The sequence below is a fragment of the Gossypium arboreum genome, chromosome 12 (genome assembly GCF_025698485.1).
Source record: "Gossypium arboreum isolate Shixiya-1 chromosome 12, ASM2569848v2, whole genome shotgun sequence".
Classification (NCBI taxonomy): domain Eukaryota; kingdom Viridiplantae; phylum Streptophyta; class Magnoliopsida; order Malvales; family Malvaceae; genus Gossypium; species Gossypium arboreum.
Window position 1 is genome coordinate 119,668,415 of NC_069081.1, and position 20,974 is coordinate 119,689,388.

Genomic DNA, 20,974 nt, shown 5'->3' on the forward strand with positions numbered 1-20,974 from the left:
GAATGGAGATGGTGCTTTGCCTTTTTATCACAGAGCATAAGCATAGCCCACTCCTAAAGAAACCCAAAAGATGAAAAAAGAAAAGAAATAGCTTTACTTTTGTAAAGTCTCTCAACGAATTTGATATTGCTAAGTAATTGAATTCTCTTTTCCACCTGCATCAAAAAAATGGACCCTCCTTCATTTTAATATTTATAATTTTATTTTTATTCTCAAAATTATAATTTCTTTTTAAGAAAAAAGTATTAAATATTATTAAAATAATACTAATAATGCCATCTCATTCTTTTCTTTTATAGTAAACTAATCAGTACTGTCACAAATTCCAAACCCAAAAATCTTATCAATTAAGTACTATTTATTCAACTTTTGATTAATTAAAAAAATTGAGGAATAAAAAATTAGATAAATTATACTCAATGTTACTAAACTATTAGTAAGTTTATATTTTAGTCATTCAACTTCAAAATGTTACAAAATAATTACTAAATCATTTAAAAGTTTTTGTTTAAGTCTCTAGGCTATTTATTTATTTAGTGAAGTCATGTTAACGAGTTTGAAACGATAATTTGATGATCGGTGTAATGGACTAATATCCATCAACCAGTAAAATGACATGCCTTAGATCCAAGTCAATCTAACAGTTAGTTGGAGATCAAAGAAAAAAAGTAGTTTTGGATTATTTGTTTCCAAATTTGTGAAGGTCAAAATTATTTCATAAAAAAATAATTGTATAGCTTTCGTTCGGTGCAAGTGGTAAAAATTGAGAAGGCCATCCAATAATAGTTTTAATAGCCCAATAACTTAAATAAAAATTTGTTAATAATTTAATTACTATTTTGTAACATTTTAAAATAAATAATTAATTTAAAATTTACTAATAATTTAGTGAGTGTACTCTTAAAAAACCAATTACAACTCTAAAAAGAAAAAAAAATCTAGTTAAAATAATTCCTGGGAAAAGGTAAAATAATACTGTAAAATTAAATAAAAGATTGTATTTTACGAATGATTTCACCCCAAATATCGAAATTCTATTTTCTAAAAAAAAAAAGACCAAATATTATTAATGATTGTTTTTGAATATTGAAAGCTTTTGCATTTGAGTTACGTAGAATCTTCAGATTCTTTGTCTTATCAGATTCACCGTCAAAACAGTCAACGAGTAATAACTCGCCACGTTATGGTATTTTATAAACGTGGCAGGTCTTCATTGGTAAAAAATCCTGGATTTCCTTTAAAACTTAATAAGAGATGCCACGTGGTAAAGCTTGAAAAGTGGACTTGGTTAATTAATTGTCTGTTGTCTCCCTTCTCCCGCGACTTTCTCTTTTTGATTACTTTTTTTTCTCGCTTCCCAAACACTGAGAATCCTTTTAAATTTTTTTTTTCTCGCTGAGTCTATTAAATTGCGAGAAAGCAATAGAAACCAAAGCCGCGATGAAAAGGAATCAATATCCCAACGAGATCATGAAACGATCCTCTTCTTCAAATTCCGAGACAATGACTCACTACGAGTCACCACACTCACCTTTACGACTCCATACCCATTTCCGATCCGACCAGGGCGATTCGGACAACAACACCTCCAATTATGCTTCCCCTGAAGCTTCCCCCGTTCCGCAGCACCCCGCCGTCGATAATTCGATGGCACTCGTCGCTATCGACAAGTCAACTCAGTTCAACGCTAATTCTTCTCCTACTTCTCTTCCTTCTCCGCCGCTTCCTCCTAGTACTCCAGCGCAACAGTCATTGCATTTGAGTATGAACCGCGCCGTGAGGGAGGAGGGGCCGGGGGTGACGACGAAGACCGAAGTAAGTGGTGGTGCTGGAGGAGGAGGGGGAGCGAGAGCAGAGGTGCTGAGGAGATCGAAGGTGTATCATACGGCGACGATGGCGGCTTTAGGGTTTCGATTAAGCGAAATCGTTTTGTGCTTGATTTCTTTCTCTGTTATGGCTGCTGATAAAACCCAAGGCTGGAGTGGTGACTCTTATGATCGCTATAAAGAATACAGGTGTTTTTATTTTATTTTATTTGTTTGTTTATACTTTCTTAATTAAAATTCTCGAGACTTGCGCTTCATTGTGGGTCAAGTAGTTTTCTCGTTCATTTATTTCTTATCGTCGTTTACTGTGAATTCTGAGATTAATGCTTTACCCCTGTTTGACAATTTGTGTAAATTTAACAGATACTGTTTAGCAGTAAACGTGATTGGATTTGTATATGCCGGATTTCAAGCCTATGATGTATCTTATTATCTCATGACAGAAACGCATGTCATCCACCATTACCTTTTCCCGCCTTTCGAGTTCTTCATGGATCAGGCAAGTTTCCCTTAAATTAAATACGCTTATTTGCTAATTACTCAGCTTAGCTTCATTCTCGGTCGTTCCTCGCTTGCATTTTTTTCGGCGTAATCAAAGTTTATCTTATAATTTAGACCAACACAATGTTTCAATGACTTCTCCTTTAGTATGTTTCCCGTGCACCTCGTAGCTTATAGCTACCACACTATTACTATATTTTGATAGACAATTAAATGTTGTCCTACATTAGTTTATTGTGTAATTTATTATGGTCTCTATTTCATATACAACATCATACAATTAGCTGTGGATATTGAGATTAAATTTTGAGGAGTCTAATTAAAATTTTAAAAATTTTAAGAGTTTCATGAGATTTTTTTTTTGAAAAGTTGAAGTTTCAGTTTAAATTTTTAAAAATTGTGACATTAATAAGAATTTTGAAAAAATTCAAAATCTGGAGTTCCAGATTAAAATTCTCAACAAATTCCAAGGGAAAAAAAGAAGAAGAAATTTTCGAAAAATTTTTGGGGAACCGACGCACTCTTGGCCTCTATTAGGGTCAGCCCCTACGTGCAAAAAATTAGTGTCTTTCAGTATTCTGTTTGGGCATAGGGTGCATTGGTCTTTCTATATCAGTGTAATTTCAGGCATGGTACGGTACTATTTTGCGCATAGGTTATGCAAATGGCTCTCTGTTTTGTGCATAGTTTGCATTGTTCTCTCTAAATCAACGTAATTTCAGGCATGGACTCTTAATGGTTCTATTTTTGCACATAGGTTAGGCATATGGCTCGTATGGTTCCATTTTGGGAATAGGTTAGGCTTATGGACTTGTATGTTTTTCACATAGGTTAGGACTTGGGCATAATCTTCATTTTCATCATTTAGTTGGACAAGCTACATTCATAGATTGAGTGTAATAGATAAGATAGATGTGGGCCATTCGTATCGCTAGGACCGTACGAAATGCAAAAAAAATTGCAATTAATGAATTGGCTCATGTTGCAGATACTAGCCTATCTTTTGATTTCAGCATCATCAGCAGCAGCCACACGAGTGGACGATTGGCAATCTAATTGGGGGAAAGATGAGTTCACTGAGATGGCTAGTGCCTCAATTGCAATGGCCTTTTTGGCTTTCATTGCTTTTGCATTTAGCTCAATTATATCTGGTTTCAAACTCTGGACCCATCCAACTCCATGAAATCTCTCTGAGGCAAGTAATAGATTGCACTGAAATTACATTTAACAGTTGGATTAAAACAACTTGAGTTGCGAATTCCTTTATTATTATTATTGTACAGAGAAGAACATACATAGCATGTTTTTCTTACAATTTTTTAACATACTGGATATGGAATTTCTTAATAGCAGATGCCGTTTTATTGTTGTCATAGAATTTGGTGTAGGGATATAGAATCAAACACAAACAATTTTCAGTGTTGGGAGACACACCCATAAATAGCTTAAAACCCATTTATTATCATAGGGAATGCATAGGATGAAAAAGAGCTGTTATTTTCTCAAAGCATCGAATTTTGTGTGTAAGGGATGAATTAGTTGAAGCTCAAACATCAAATTTTATTTTGATATCCATCTCTTCCCCACTCACTCGAACCTCAAGAATCTAATCATTTATCTTTCGAACAGAGAAGACAATCTTAATAGACTGTTTATTTATTTTTATTATTTTAGAGCAAACAAGCAAGTTCTCAGTTGCAGCAGATAAAGTAAATGAGACGACAGTTAGAAAGGCTGGGGCATGGGTGGCATTACTGGTGGAGGTGGTGTGAAGGCCCTCCATTGCTCAAAATGTCCATTAACGAAGTCGTAATAACCTCCTCTCAGTGCCAAATGTCCACTCGTCATAGCATCTCTCACATATGGATATGTCAGTAGATTTCCCAGTGAGTTATTCACTGATTCCTGCATATATATATATATATATATCAAGTTGATTGATTTTCAACCTTTAATTCGGTAAAATTACTATATAGTCCCCTATACTAAGAGTCAAATTACATTTTACTCCTACCCAACAAATGAGTAAATTAGTCTTTGTATGTTAGATCAAAAAGTAAATATCAAAAGTATCATTGAGGCTCCTATACTATGAGCCAAATTGCATTTGGTTCCCTCATGTATATATCAAATAGCAAATTGATCTATTTTGTTAAAATTTTTATCAATTTGTACTATTAAAAATTGGTGTTGCAGATAGAATAATCAGATAGTGACATGTGGTGTGCCATGTGTACTTCATGTTGATGTACAGATATTAGTTTTTAATAGTAGAAATAGAATGAATTTTTAACAAATGGGCTAGTCTGCTCTTTTATTTAATTTACAAAGATTAATTTGCCAATTTTTAGTAGAGAGGTAAAATGCAATCCAACTCCTAGTTTAAGTGCCTCCATGGTACTTTTACTAAGAGTAAATTAGTCATTTTTGTTAAAAATTTTATCCATTTGTACCATTAAATATTATCTTGTTATTTCATCTATTTGTACTGTGAAAAATTAGCGTAAATGACAGAATAACCAAGAAATGGATGAAATTTTTAACAGAAGAATCAACTTATTCCTTTTTCTAATGTAAAAGGAATAAGTTATATATTTTTTAAGTAAAAGGAATAAAATGCAATCAAACCCTTTATAGAAGGTTGCGGGCTCTAATTTTACTCCCTTAATTTGCAATCAACATATCCATAGTTAATCAGCTTAAATTAATTTACCTTTTCGCAAAGCTTCAATAGTTCTTCGCAAGGCAGGCCATTATTTTCTTCCAGGACCTTTTTCTTTGCAGGCAAACCAATTTTCACCCAGTCATCTATGAAGTCACTGCAAATAAGCCCAAAAAAGGATTAAATATTTTATCCCACACATTATGAAATTTTTAGTAAAAGTACTATAGAAGTTTTTGTATTAGAAATCATATTACATTTCACCTATTTATTCAAAATATGAGTAAATTAATCTCTGTATGTTAGATCAAAGAATAAATTAGTCATTTTGTTAAAATAATCATCCATTTTTACTGTTAAAAATTGATCTATATATATTAGCATGAGGTACACGTGGTAGACCACGTGTTATTGTTTGGTTTGCCATCCTAGTTTTTAACAATACAAATAGATGAAATTTTTAATAGAAAAGATCCATTTTGCTCTTTGATCTTATGTATAGGGATTAATTTACCTATTTTTTTAGAAAAAAAAATGTAATCTAACCCTTAATACAAGGACTTTTACGATAGTTTTACATGATATTTTTATAATTGGTTGATATATATGGCTTACTAAGTATGAGAATGATCAGAGACATCTGGAAGGTTCATAAGCCTCTCCACACCACCACAGCGACTATGCCCAATTACCAGTATATTATTTACCTGTGTAAACATAAAAAATGGGTCGTTTTATTTCTTCATTTTATTGCATAAAAAAAATTCCCCTCTACACAATAATTATATTGATCTTTATTTAATTACCTTAAGAGCTTTAATAGCATACTCAATGACTGCACCAGTTTCAGTGTGTCTTAGCTGTGCAAATCAACAAACAAAAACAGACTTTAAATTATAGCTGAAATTAGACTAGAATTTGGGGTTTGGGGGGGGGGGGGGGTTGGGAATTATAAGAACCTGGTCAAATGGTGGGACCATGTTGGCAATATTGCGAGAAACAAAGGCTTGACCTGGCATGAAGTTGAAAATAGTCGAGGGGCTTACACGGGAATCCGAGCATGCAAACACCAAGTACTGATCACAGATTTATGGATTCATTTAACAATTAATAATTGTGTTTAAAATTATTTTGAAACAAAAATGGAAACTGATAATATATATGATAAAAGTACAGTAAAGAAATTTATATTAAGAGTTAATTTGCATTTTATTTTCTTTACTTAAAAATGAGTAATTTAATCTTTTTACATAAAATAAAATAAATAATTTAGTCTTTTTGTTAATAATTTTATTAATTTATACTGTTAAAAACTTGTGTGGATAACAAAATAATCAAAAAGTAACATGTGACGTGTCATATATACCTTATGCTAATGTATAAGGGCTAGTTTTTAACAAATAAATTTTTTAATAAAAAGATCATTTTACTCTTTAATTTAACATAGACTAATATAATTATTTTTTTAATAAATGAGGTAAAATACAATTTAACTCTTAATATAAATTTTTGATGGAAAATTTTGTCTCTCTCTATATATAGATACCCTGGGATGCTGGGCTTTTGCAAGTTCACAGAACAAATTAGGATGTTGGCTGCAAAAGAGAACATAAGAAATATTAGCAGTTATTATTGGTTATTCGAGGGTAACATAAGGGACATGCAGACGCTTCCGCTCTTTAGGTTAAACCATCTTTTGAGTTTGAAAATTATATTAGGAGTTAGATATTTTATTTATTTTATTTAAAAAATAAATAAATTAGTCAGTATATATTAGATTTAATTAGTCCTTTCTAATAAAATTTTATTAATTTCTATTGTAAAAAATTGATGTGGTTTACAGAATAACTAAATAGTTACACGTGGCGTGCCATGTATATCTTATTTTGACATATAAAGACTAATTTTTAACAGTAAAAATGCATGAAACTTTTAACAGAATGACTAGTTTGCTATTTGATGTAACATATAAAGATTAATTTGTCTATTTTTTTGAGTAAAGAGGGCAAAATATAATTCGACTTTTAGTACAAGAGTTCTCATGATACTTTTTAGTTATTAAATGATTTTATTTAAGCCTTTTAGCTCTTAATTACATGAAAAAAAATCCCATTTTCAGTCCCTCTAAAAAATTAATAATGCATTAAGCCCTCAAAAATTATAAATTTTATTTAGGTAAAATTTCTAACTTCATCCCTAATATCTTACTCGAAAACGTTGGTCTTAAAGGATTGAAAGCCATTGTAAAGCGTTTGAGCATCTTCGTCAGGAACGGGAAAAGGGATTCTCCTTTGGAGCTCAGCAATAAGCATCTCTACTTTTCCCTGTACCTCCTCATCCAGCCTTACTTCCTCACTGCAACCCAACATATATATATATATATATCCACAGCTAAGTATACGTATGTATAACAATGGAGCTATATATATGTGTGTGTGTGCGTGAAGTGAAATGGAGAGTCTATAAATACCTGATGAGAATCTTCCTCAGTCCTTCAACAACATCAGCAGAATATTGCTTCTCGGCCATTTGTATATGTGCTCTCTTTTTCAGGTTTCACACCAAAAAGTTCACAGAATTAGCGATTTACAATCAACTGTGGATCTTGGCATTAAGTTTTAGAGGGTTAGTTAAAATTTTCAAAAATTATAATGGATTTAATGAGAATTTCAAGAAATCTTGAAGGGTCTAATTAAAAATTTCAAAACTTTGAAGAGCTTAATTGAAAATTTCCAAAATCCCGAAAGACTTGATGAAAATTTTCAGAAAATTAGGAGCCTATTGAAATTCTCCCATTAGCATTAGCTGTTGGAGCAATATTATTGCATGAAATAGATGTAGGTGCATGCATAATCATAAAATATCATATAATAAATGAATAAAAAAGAAATGAAATATTGGTATTAGCTATAATAAACCAACTAACCTTTGAAGTTGAATTGGATAATATAAAAGCTTGTATGTATGTTTGATGCAGCTTCAGGCTTGTGGTATTTATAGGCTGAGTTTTCCTGTTGAAAAAATTGGTCACGTTTAAAATAACAATAACAATTTGTTTATGTAAGAGAAGGAACAAATGAACACGTCTCTTCCTTTCAGATAATTGCATGTAATAATATGTAGAAAGAGAGTGAAACATATAGTTTGGTCTGAAATGGAAATTATCCCAACTTATAGTCATATTTAATAACATCTTATTTATTAATAAATGTATTTGTTTATATGATTTTTTAAAAATCAAAAATCTTTTTTATGTTTTCTTTTTCTATTAATATTATTTATAAAGTTTTAACATGACTTCTCTTTTTAATGTGTAATATGCCCTATACTTGTTGATATATAAAGGATAAGGGTAAGGCTAGAAAATTATTTTAAGAAGTAAAAACGAATAAAATTAGAAATTTAAAGTACAATTTTATCATACTAACTTATGATTACTTAAAATTAAATGGACTCTATAGGGACCAAGGTAACTACATGCTTCTCTCCCTCCACCTCTGTGAAGGTTAAAATATGCCATAAGTTCTTGCATGTATAAAAAAATTGAAATTCAGTCCTTGTACTTTTTATTATATGAATGTACTCTATTTACTTTTAAATTTTAAAATTTAGATATAATCATTAATACGTTAAAATTATCTCGTTAAATTCAAGCTCATTATAACATTATTTTTTAGTTACATACCTATCGAGTGAATATTTTTTTTAATTTTAAAATATCATACTAACAAAATTTAACAAGAAAAATTTACAATATTAACTAATAGAACTTGAAATTTAAAAATTGGAAAGAAAAGAGGTTAAATTCCTTTAGATTAAATTTTAAATTTATGAAAATGAAGAGATAGATTTTTATGAATATACAAATGTATATCTGTGAATATTTTTCTCAAAAAACGAATAACATCATAAATCACAAAACGTAATGATAGACACGTTGAGAAACTGCATCTCACACAATAGATTTGTATTGGACTATAGGTATGACATTGACTAATTGCAAGCTCCTTGTTATACGTGGCAATAAAAAACATGGATACAGTGGCCTCGCGAAACACGCTTTTCTAAACTTGTATCAAAAAGCCACAGGTTACCATTTCAGCATTTCTTGTTTCACGTTTTTTATCTGTATATAATTATGATAAGATTGGAATTTATGTTTTTATCTGTATATATGATTTTAAACTTCAAGGGCCTTAATTTTGTGGCCATTAGTTGATTTATGTTTTTTTTTTTTATGAATTACAAATAAAAGTAAAATATGATTAACTAATGTGATTAGCGTGATTCGAACTTAAGTCATATCTAGGAGACTAGGACAATGAACACCCTTAACCTTCATATGGGATTCAATTTATATTTATTTAAAAATATTAATTAAATTTATATTATTAATTAATTTAGATGCTAAGTTGCCAAATCTTCAAGAAATTTTTAAATCTTTATAAAATAGTTAGTATTTAATATATTAGCAGCAAAATATTTTAATTATACAAGCATAAATCAAAATAAGGTGAATAATTAATATATTTACAGTGTATTTTTAATTTTACAAACAAAGATATAAATTTATCATGTATCTTATTTTGTTTATATATATTTTTACATATATATTGATCTACTAAATATTTTTTATTAAAATATTATCACAAATCTTGTTTTGAGTACTTGTTTTTTTATACTAAAACTTTAAGGAATGTTATTTCTTAAACTCTACTTATAAAGTTTAAATACTCTACCGATAGATGTACCAAATTTTTATAAAATATATAGGGTCACTATAATTTTTAATTATTAAATTTGATAGTTAAAATTATTTTAATATCTCTAATTTTTTATCAATTTTAATATTTGAACTTAAATTACGTAAAAAAATCATTAACATGACATAAAAATTATATAAAATTTAAAAATTTTAGACAATGACTCAAATATCATAATAAACTTAATTACTAGATTAAGAAAAAATTACATTAATCCAAATATACAACAAGTTTGATTTATTTGAGCATGATTATGTCTTTTCCAATGGAAAAAGTTTACCCATTCTCAAGATTTTTAAAATAAATTAATTTAGATTTACTGTTTATTTGAGGATCAACAGGCAATTATATATTTTGAACCAAAAAAAAAAAAAAGTTTGAAGAAATTATATATCACTAGAATCTTGACCACGCGCATCATGTGCCTTGACTTGAAACCATTTGTTGCGAATTCTGTTTGTAGTCCGACCGTATATTGGAAACAATAACAACAGCCCACGTGCTAGGCACGATCTTGGTCAAAATAAAGAACTTTAAATTGGGTTTACTTCAATTTAAATTTAAATTAAATAATTATAAAATAATTTAATATCAAATTTTTATTGTTAATACTTTCTTTTTAGAACAGTAAAATATGATATTTGAGAAAACATTTACATACATATATTATATAATTTGAGTAAATTATATGAATAACTTATAGATGAAAAAGTGAAATTAATATTTTTAATACACTAGATTGAATTGATATTTCAAAATTTGATGAAGAAAAACTATTATTATTGCATCTGAAATATGAACTTGGTACGTAAAAAATCATAAAATTATTTGCATGAATTGCGAGTAAAAAGAAAGAAAAATGATTTGCAGCATTAACAATGTCATAGGAATACAATTTTATATTATTATTTTAGAAAAAACACAAACACAACTGCATTAAAAAAAAAAAAGGGAAAAAACAACAGATAAATTATTGGCGGAGATGTAGTAAATGAGACATTCTCAGTAGCTTAAATTAAAATTTAGATAATGCATGGGGCAAAAGGGCCTTATTATGGGTGGCATGGTTTGGTACACATCTTCCATTGCTCAAAATCTCCATTAACAAAATCATAGTAACCTCCTCTTAGTGTCAATGTTCCATTCACCACTGCACTCCTCACAAATGGATACGTCAGTAGATTTCCCATCGAGTTCTTCACTGATTCCTGCATATATATGTATGCATATGAAGTTAAATCTTAATTCGCTTTCAACGTAAACCACCTCAAAATTTAAAAATATTTGTTTTTATACACCATATGGAACAAGTTGGTGCATGCCTAACCGGTTATACCTTTTCGCAAAGCGTTAATTGTTGTTCGATAGGCAGGTCACCAGCTTCTTCCAGTACCTTTTTCTTTGCTGGCAAACCAATTTTCACCCACTCATCAATGAAATCACTGCACAGTTCATCCAAAAAGAAAATATTTTATATTTTGGTTAAAAATTGGTGGCTTTTTTTTTTTTTCTTCATATCTAGCATAATAGCTTACTATGTTTGAGTTTGATCTGGAAGACTCATAAGCCTCTCTATGCCACCACAACGACTATGTCCCATTATCAATATGTTGTCCACCTGTAAATATAAATATGCGGTCATCTTGTTCCTTTTTATTACATGACAAGAAAAATTGAACTGGTCTGTCACTGAGAAATGAAGATCTCATACCTCAAGACTTTTAACTGCATACTCGATGACTGAACCAATTTCAGTGTGTCTCACCTGTGCAGTACGTATATATAAACAGGTTTAGCTTCCTAAGCAAATAAACCATAAGTTCTTTTAATGACTTAAAACTTGGTAAAAATATCACAGACTACTTTGTGCTAAGAATTGAATTGCATTTTATCTCTTTATTGAAAGATGAGAAAATTAGTCGGAACAAGGAGCAAATTAATATTTCTGTTAAAAATTTTATTTATTGTTACGGCTAAAAATAGACAACTATATGTTAGCAAGAGTTACTGTGGCACGGCATGTGTAATTGTTTATTTTTTAGTCATCTACACTATATTTTAACAATAAAAATGGATAGAATTTTTAAGAGAAATAACTAATTTATTTTTTAATCAAAATATAATATGGCTGTTAGTGCATGAACATATAATAATTTTACCCTTGAAATGGAGGGTATGGGAAATTAATTACCCGATCAAATTGAGGAACCATATTAGCAATATTGCGGCCGACGAAGGCTTCTCCCGGTTTGAAATTCAAAACGACTGAAGGGCTTACTCGTGAATCCGAGCATGCAAACACCAAGAACTGAAAAAAATAATGGATTCAATTTAATCATTGTTAAAGAAAAAAAAAACCTAGGAAAATTACCATTTTCATTGTCTATGATAGTATACCTTTGGATGCTGAGCTTTTGCAAGTTCATTGAAACATTCTTGGTGTTTGCTGCCCAAAAAACAATGCAGACATCAGTGTGATTATCCGTTGGTGAATTATTAGAGATGTAAACTGGGAATTGTATACGTACTCAAATATGTGGGTCTTGAAGAAGTGAAAGCCATCGTCAAGCCTTTGAGCATCATGGTCACAAGGGGGATGATGACGATGATGATGCTCTCTGCCTTGGAGCTCGGCGATAAGCTTCTCAACTTTGCTTTGAACCTTCTCATCCAGCTCTTCTTGGACACTGCAATCAACATATGGATGTATATATTATTGTTATTATTTACAGAAACTGATCATATTGTTCTCCTGCAATAAAAAAGTGATTGGTCTTGAGAGAGGGGAGAGGATTGAAAAGAAAGAAAATATTTTTTTTTCAAAAAAATTCCAAAGAACTGGTAAAACGGATCGTTTTGACCGAAGACAAAGACCTGAGTCGTTGCAGTTGACAATTCAATGGTAAGATCCAATTCTTTAGAGATGGCCAATAATAAATTATTAATTGTAAAAGCTAACTCCTTAGTGACCAACCAATAATAAATTGTAAATAGGAGTACACTCTGGTTCATGTAAATTAACTCAAATAGAAATACATGCTTCCACAAATGAATAATTAATTAGAAGAAATTACTTGAGGAGAATCTTCTTTAATCCTTCAACAACAACTTCAGCTGAATGCTTTGCCATTTGGACGCTTTCCTTCTAAAAAACATAAATATTTGAGTCAGCAAATTTTCACAAGCATGAGGAGGTTGGAGCAAGAGCAAGAACGTTACTTGCATGCATGCATGCATGAAATTTGTACGTTCAGGCAACATATATACAGTTTTAAGAAGAAAAAAAGAATTTAAAATCAAATATATATATCGATAAATAAAACATCAACTAACCTTTTCCTAAAGATCTTAGCTCTTAAAACTTTTACTATAAAATAGGAAGATATAATGCTTAATGCAGTTCCAAAGGCATAGATATGCTATTTATAGGCGGAGTACTTCAAGCGTTGTAATAAAAGATATCATTGAAAGTAAAAAAGAAAAGTCGCTCTTTGTAATAAATAACTGTTGTAACACGGTTTTAGCTAGTTACACGACAATTTACTTTTTAGGTACAAAAGCTGGCACGCCTTTGCTTTTTTTTTTTTTTTTTTTTTAACACTTCATTTTCTATATTCTTTATCAACAAACCAAACCTTGTCAGGATTTAATTGTTTTTTAAGTAACCTTTCCATTACGTCTTAATTTTCAATTTCAATCACAAATCATACTTGCTAAAAGTAATGAGCTTTGAATCAATTAATATTAATTTGAGGAAATAGCTTTAGTTATTGGCATCAACTTTTTAATTAAGAAACACTTATCTTTCTTAAATCAAACGTGTACTAACAAAAAATAAAAATTAAAAGTTGAAAAAGCATAAAGGACGAAAGATAAAATTATATTTAAAAAAGCTCACGTTGATAAATTACCTATTATTTACTTGCACTGAAGAAATGTAGTAGTTGGTCAGTCTCTTTCATATACATTTCTTTATCAATATAGAAGAAGAAAGATACCTGGTATTGAAATGTGAAAACTGATCTGGGCAACTATTTGTAATTATTATACCCAACCCTTAATTCATTAGCAGAAGTAAAGCAATTATATAAGAGTTTGGAGTGACTATCCTTAACATTACTATGAGGTGAGTCTTGACTTTTGATTATTAATGGTAATATGTTTATAATATATAGGAAAAGAGATATTTATAGTCTATAGTTTGGATCCAAATGAAACATTGAAATCATCAAAGTCTAGTATTATAAGCATGAAGGTGGTATACGTTGAATGAGAAAAGGTAACTTGTGACTGTCCTTGACTCCAAATTTCCACCACTCCACTTTGGGGAAGAAAAATATAAATGCATCTGGACGTGGTACTATATATTACTAAATTCTTGACATTTTGTCAATAAGTGCCAACTACCACCTAAAACACAATGTAAATGCATCCCCCATTTTTATTTAAAACTATTTTCTTAATGTGTATGATACATTAATTATTTTGTGCCGAGGATGTTTATATTTATGGTTCTACTCATAATTTCAATATAATTTATTTAAATATATATATATATACATGGATCTAAAAACCATATAATTTACTTATTTTTAGAGATGGGGAAACTTAAATATTTATAATTTGTTGTCATTAATACATTTTAATATGATGTTAATTAATCAGGAGGAAAATAATAGATTTGAATATTAAAACGATATATTATTTAAAAAGACAATTACAAATTCTCAATATAGACAATAAAATCGACATAAATAATTAAAATTTTCACCTATTTTTTCTTTCATATCTCAACATTTCATCCACCTAATCTCTATAGTTAATTTGTTGCTTTTATGTGATTTTAATGGTAACATCCTTAACCCTTGTTCGACGCCAGAACAGGGTTACAGAGCATTATCAGACTTAAAATTAAACAAACAGACATTTCATGTTCATCTCACAATCTGTAATATCCCAAAAATTTTTACAGTAAAATATTATCCGTGATATAGTAAAATAAGGAAATAAAGTGACAAAAAGTGAAATTTTGAGTTATGTCAATATTGGGAAGTATATTATGATATATTAATTCAACAAAGGACTAAATTATAAAAGTGAGAAAAGTTTTGTTGCACAAGAGTAAAAACTCAAAATTTGAGGGGTTAAAGTGTAAATATGAAAAAGTTGAAGGCCCAATAGTGTAAATATTTCAAGGGTGGAATGATCTAGAAACTAAGGAAAATGGATGAATTAGGACCAAATTGAATAGATGAAGAACTATGAGGGACTAAACTACAATTTTACCAAATTAAATGATGACTCGAGGATGAAATTTTAAAAGATAATGAAGGGCAAAATGGTCATTTGGAAGAAAGAGAAATTTAGAAAGTAATAATGATGCTAGAGATATTTTGATATTTTATAATTATTTAATTAGATAAATATTATTTCATTAATATTTTAATAATATATTTTATTAATATTTTATTAGTATATAAAGAAAGAAAGATGAGAAATTCTCATCCATATTTCCTATGCACTAACGTGAGAGAAAGAGAGGAAGAAAGAAAATTTTACTTTCTTTACAATTTGGTCCTTTTACCAAAAATTCACTATTTTCACCCAAAAATCAAAAGAATTTCTATAGCTACCAAGAGAGAAAAATGTTAAAGAGACCATGGGGAGTTAGAATATCAAGTTGGATTCAAGAAATAGAAGCTGGAGGAAATAGAAAATCAAGTTAAAGATTAGTATCAATAGAACAAGGTAAGTATATCAAGATTTCAATATGTTTTTAAGATTGTTATTATTGACAAAGCATGGAAATAATCTTATAGTAGAGTTTTCTTACATAAGGTCCTATGTTCTTGATATGTTAATAAAGAGAAAATAAGAGAAAGTGATGAGAAATGGTGTAGAAAAAGAAAATAAGGGTGTTATAACATGATAATTAATATCTTGTACTAAAACAGTTTTGGACAGCAGCAGTAATCTAACTTTGAAAAATCATCAAAAATTGTAGAAATCTAATTATAAGATGAATAAAATATGAAATTAAATCTTATTAAGTTTAGTTTCTTATAGAAGAAATGATGTAAGCAATGAAATTGTAAATCATGAGATATAATAAATTTTGTGAGATAAGGTCAGAATGATTTCGGGTTCCCCTATTCTGACTTTGGAAAATCATAAAAAATTGTAGAAAAATAATTATGAGCTTAAATTTATATGTTTAGAATCCTAAATTAGTCTATTTTCAATAGAAACAAATGGAAACATCATTTGAATTCTGTAAGAGGAGATAATTAATTTTTAGTGAAGAAGGGTTAGAACTGTCAGACAGCAGAACAGGGGTAACTTTAAAGAATAAACTGTACTTATTGGCTAAACCAAAAATTCTGAAAATTTTATGGTAATAAGATATATGAGTCTAGTTTCAGTAAAAATTAGCAGATCTTAATTTGTAGTTCTATAGCTCCAGATATGAATAATTTAGTGACTATGACAGAGATGGACAGCTTGAATATTCATAAAAGTAAATAATAAAAAAATATAGATAATGTTACTTACAAGTGTGTTATATACATTAAGGATGTGGAATGGAGTGGAGGAGGAGGAAAACATATATGAATATTCATTTAGCATGGCTACTTTGCATATTTTAGGCTCAGGGACTAAACTGAATAAAAGTAAAACTTTATGGGTAATTTTGTAAAAATATCATAAATGACCAAATTGCATGAAATGGATTAATTTTATTATTTAAATTACAAAATTGAATAAAATTATTAATTTAGTTCAAGATAGGGGGAAAACATGTTTTAGGGATTAAATTGAAAAGTGTTGAAATTATGAAAAATTCTGATATTTTATAGAATTCATGGATTGTTATCAATATGTATGAGAATAATAGCTGGAAATAAGGATTAAATTGCAAGAATTTTATTTTCCTGACCTTAAGGATGAAATCGTCATTAATTAAAAGTTTAGAGGCAAAATGGTAATTTTTTCTAGAGAATTAATTAAATGCATTAGAATATTAAATGAATGAAAATGATGATCAAATTTATTTATAAAGATCCGGACGACTCAAATATGAGACTTGATCGTGGAAAAAAAAAGATATCGGATTAATGAAATTATAAACACAAACAAGTAATGAGGTAAGTTTGTGTAACCTGAATTGTATTTTAAATACTTGAAAAATGTGGTTATGTGATAAAAATATGATTTGAATGTTCAATTCATGATAATTGATGAAATATTGCTAATACTCGATATAAATTGAAAATAAATCCCAGTTGAATGAAAGGAAAATTCGATGGATCTCTGAAAAGGAATTGACGGTAAAAAGGATCTAGCCCAGACGGGTGATCCTATTCTGATATAGCCCTACCGAAGAATATGTGTAAAATGGATTTAGCCCGGACGAGTAATTCGAATTAGGGTCTGAATTTAGCCTGGAGTGGTAATTCAGACCAAGCTCATTAGAGTAATTGTCGTTGCAGGGGATTTAGCCTGGACTGGTAATCCCAACAATACTCTATGAGTTTATATTGCAGAGGATTTAGCCTGGACTGGTAATCCCATTGTAAGGATGAGATTCGCGGGAGTGTACTCTCTGATATGAAATGTGTAAGACCATAGTTGAAAGATACCATGGCAACCTGATATGAAATGTGTAAAACCATAGTTGAAAGATACCATGGCAACGTGACATGAAAAGAATAAGACCATGGTTGAAAGATACCATGGCAACATGACAGAAAATGAGTAAGACCATAGTTGAAAGACACTATGGCATCATGTTAAAGATAAATAAGATTGTGGATGGAAGACGCTATGACATCTATTGAACAATTGATATTCAGGTAATACGTATCAGATGACGAATGGTTATATGAAACGGTTGTGTGAAATGTTTACAAGAACTGGTCATATGGAAATATTTGTACAAAATAGTTGTATGATATAATTATGAAGATAGATAAATGAAATAAGTATAAGTACATGGAATATAATTTATGTTAAGTTTGATATAAACTATTACCGAATAAATATACATAAAATATATGGAAATGATGGAGAATGAAATATTGATATAATAAAATGAATGATATATGCTTATGAAGAAACGGTAAGAGCATGATATGTTTCATGACATGTACATATATGATTATCTTTGATATGTTGATACAAGAAAATTATGTAAGTTGAGACTATTATTAAACTCAAGTGCGATATGTCGAGAAAATAAGTATATCAATATTGAATTTAGATGAAATATGTGCAAGTATACTAACAATAATGTTGTTTGACGCTTAGACAAGTGCCAAGCTATTGATTGAATGGTAACATGTTTAATTATAAGGAGCATTGAAATAGTAAGTACTTAGATGAAAATAAAATTTAAAATTTTGCGAATTTTTTTTCTATGATCCCGATTTAATTCCGGTTGGTTTCTAATGTATGTTTGGGGCTTCGAGGGCCCAATAGAGAGACGTTATGATTATTTTCAAAATATGAATAATAAATGACTCAGAATTATCTGAAAATGTTCAGTAAACTCCGTTAATGCCTCGTACCCTACTCCGACAATGGATACGGGTAGGGGGTGTTACACATCATAACTCAATTTGGCCCAAAAGCCTAACACATAATCATCAACCAAGTTAGCCATGCCGTGTATTCATATGTCATAAACGTATATCATTTCCACATATTTTGCGTACATACCTGTACTAGTTCGTATTGAACTCATATAACCTTGTAACAGAACTGTGCCCATTGACCCACTTAGAATAATACCAGATAAGCGATTATCTCGCACACTATGTGCCAACATGTAAATCAATTTACCATTAATAGGTTCCATTTATTAGCTAAACACAAAAACAATCAATATTAGTATGAAGTTATAACTTAACCAAATAAGATTTCAATTCTTTCGATAATTCAAGTAATCTTACGGCAAGATCTATTTGCGACATGGCACCCGGTGCCTAGCAGTAAACCACAAAGGAATTTACGCCCAGCGCTAGTCGGACTAACCGACGATATTGAATGTGAGCCCAGCTCTAATTGGATAAACTAACGATATTTGCACCCAGTGCTAGTCAAATATACCGACGATAATAATTGTGAACCCAGCTCTAGTTGGATAAACCAATGATATTTGCACCCAGTGCTAGTCAAATATATCGACGATAATAATTGTGAGCCAAGCTCTAGTTGGATAAACCAACGATATTTGCACCCAGTGCTAGTCAGATATACCGATGATAATAATTGTGAGCCCAGCTCTAGTTGGATAAACCAACCATAATTCCGCCCAGCGCTAGTCGGATTAACCGACAATTGTGTCCCCTGCACTAGTTAGATAAGCTGACAAAGATTGCGCCCAGCGCTAGTCGAATATATTAACGATTGTACAATTATTTACTTCCATAAATTCCTCATCCATTTTTCTTAACATTAATTCCATAATATGCATACATTTTATTTCAAGAGCTAATGTAGCATTAATTAATTTAAATCATAATTAAAAATAAAATTAAGTTCGGGTTCACGAACTTACCTCAAATTTGCACGGAGATAACGATTGCTTAATCCATGACTTTATCTTTTCCCCGATTTAGCACTGAAAGTTGCTTTTCTTGATCTATGTAATCAAATTTAACTCATTTAATCGTATTTCTAATTAATTCGATCCAAATTTCATGTTATGAAAAAATTACCATTTTCCCCTATACTTTAGACCTTTTTAAAATTAGCCCCTAGGCTCGTAAAATTAAATTCATGTAAATTTCTCTACACCCAAGCCTAGCCGAATTTTATAGGTGCTTATAGAAGCCCATATAATTCACAAATTCACACATTTATCATATAAATTTTACATTTTTCAATTTAGCACTCAAATGACAATTTCACAAAAAATCACTTAACAAAAGTTGTTTAATCAACAACAATGATGTATTTCCTTCCATTAAACTTTAAAAACAGCCAATATGCTCTAATGGAAAAACCCTTAACTTTCAATCATATTGCAAATTAGTCCCCTATTTAGCTAGCTTAAGCTACAACGGTCCCCAAAACATAAAAATCAACGAAAACGGGACAACATGCAAGGGTTTTATGTTGCTGAAATTTTCAAGCTTCCATGGCTATCTTCTTCTACTAGAAATGGTTGGGGAAGGAGAATGTGAAAAAGATGATAGCGTTCTTTTTGTTTTTCCTTGCTATTTTATCTTTTATCACACCTAATACCAATCTAATATGTCAAATTTCATGATTGAAATCCATGTACATCCACTACCTCAATTAATGGTTTAATTATTCAATAAGGACCTCTACTTTAAATTTCTATAGCTATTTGACACTTTTAGCTAATAGAGCACAACTTTCGCACTTTATGTGATTTAGTCCTATTTCACAAATTGAGCATACAAATGGTAAAATTTCTTGACGAAATTTTTATATCATAATCCTAACATGCTATAGAACATAAAATAATATTAAAATAAATTTTATGACCTCGAATTTGTGGTCCCAAAACTACTATTCCGATTTCACCGAAAACGGGTCGTTACATTAATGTTCTTTTTTATCTTTTGAAATTAAAAAGAAATGGTAACAAATAAAATTCAAACTCATGGGGTGCAGTTAAAATCAAATCAAATCATTTTTGGCATAATGATTTACTCCACCTTCTAATTTTACAAAAAAATTATTTTAGCCATTCATTTAATTTTTTATCTTTTTAGTACTTGTATTATTTGTCAAATCACCTTAAAATTGATAAAAAGTTAACATTCGTTAACTTTGCTGACTTGGCATCCACATGTATGTCACATCAGACCACATTAGCAATTAATTAAATTTTAAAATTTTAAAAACAAAACTATTAAAAGTTATATATAAAAATTATTAAAATTTAAGTTAACATGACATACACATGGATGTGACGTAGCAAAATTAACAGACTATCTATTTGGAGTGAGTTGACAAATAATATAAATTTAAGAAGTAAAAAATAAAAATTAAATAAAAGTTAGAATAATTTTTTACAAAATTAAAGCAAATATTTTTAATGATAGATTCAAGTTGATGGCCAGTAGTAGTACACCAAAATTTATTGTTAAACATTTTTCTCAAAGAAAACTTGCCATTTCATTACAAATATGAGATTTTTTATAGAGAGTTGTAATCTCTTTGTTACAAAATTATGATTTGTATGCCAT

General features: G+C 29.8%; 3 protein-coding genes across 5 annotated transcripts; 1 reads left to right on the forward strand and 2 right to left on the reverse strand.

Annotated features, from left to right (window-relative positions):
- Window positions 1-1,278: 1,278 nt before the first annotated feature.
- Window positions 1,279-4,511, forward strand: LOC108477158 (CASP-like protein 4A2). Its single transcript, XM_017779621.2, has 4 exons — window positions 1,279-2,015; window positions 2,190-2,325; window positions 3,316-3,522; window positions 4,002-4,511. Exons 1-3 carry the CDS (start codon window positions 1,441-1,443, stop codon window positions 3,508-3,510), a joined length of 906 nt encoding a protein of 301 aa, XP_017635110.1. The 5' UTR covers window positions 1,279-1,440; the 3' UTR covers window positions 3,511-3,522; window positions 4,002-4,511.
- LOC108478118 (carbonic anhydrase 2-like) lies at window positions 3,783-8,018 on the reverse strand. 3 transcript variants are annotated; one of them, XM_053023014.1, is made up of 9 exons: window positions 7,916-8,018; window positions 7,460-7,585; window positions 7,198-7,344; window positions 6,536-6,584; window positions 5,949-6,065; window positions 5,796-5,849; window positions 5,605-5,696; window positions 5,041-5,146; window positions 3,783-4,232 (listed from the first exon to the last, which is right to left on the reverse strand). In XM_053023014.1, the coding sequence occupies exons 2-9, from the start codon at window positions 7,516-7,518 to the stop codon at window positions 4,053-4,055; spliced, it is 804 nt and encodes a 267-aa protein (XP_052878974.1). In that variant the 5' UTR covers window positions 7,519-7,585; window positions 7,916-8,018; the 3' UTR covers window positions 3,783-4,052. The 3 variants fall into 3 exon arrangements, with proteins under 3 accessions (XP_052878974.1, XP_017636029.2, XP_052878975.1); XM_017780540.2 differs by having other exon boundaries at window positions 7,460-7,533; window positions 7,916-8,012; XM_053023015.1 differs by having other exon boundaries at window positions 7,460-7,593; window positions 7,916-7,959.
- A 2,615-nt stretch (window positions 8,019-10,633) lies between these two features.
- LOC108478117 (carbonic anhydrase 2-like) lies at window positions 10,634-13,224 on the reverse strand. Its single transcript, XM_017780539.2, has 9 exons — window positions 13,086-13,224; window positions 12,827-12,897; window positions 12,281-12,439; window positions 12,150-12,198; window positions 11,944-12,060; window positions 11,464-11,517; window positions 11,288-11,370; window positions 11,089-11,194; window positions 10,634-10,960 (listed from the first exon to the last, which is right to left on the reverse strand). The coding sequence occupies exons 2-9, from the start codon at window positions 12,880-12,882 to the stop codon at window positions 10,805-10,807; spliced, it is 780 nt and encodes a 259-aa protein (XP_017636028.1). The 5' UTR covers window positions 12,883-12,897; window positions 13,086-13,224; the 3' UTR covers window positions 10,634-10,804.
- Window positions 13,225-20,974: the final 7,750 nt, after the last annotated feature.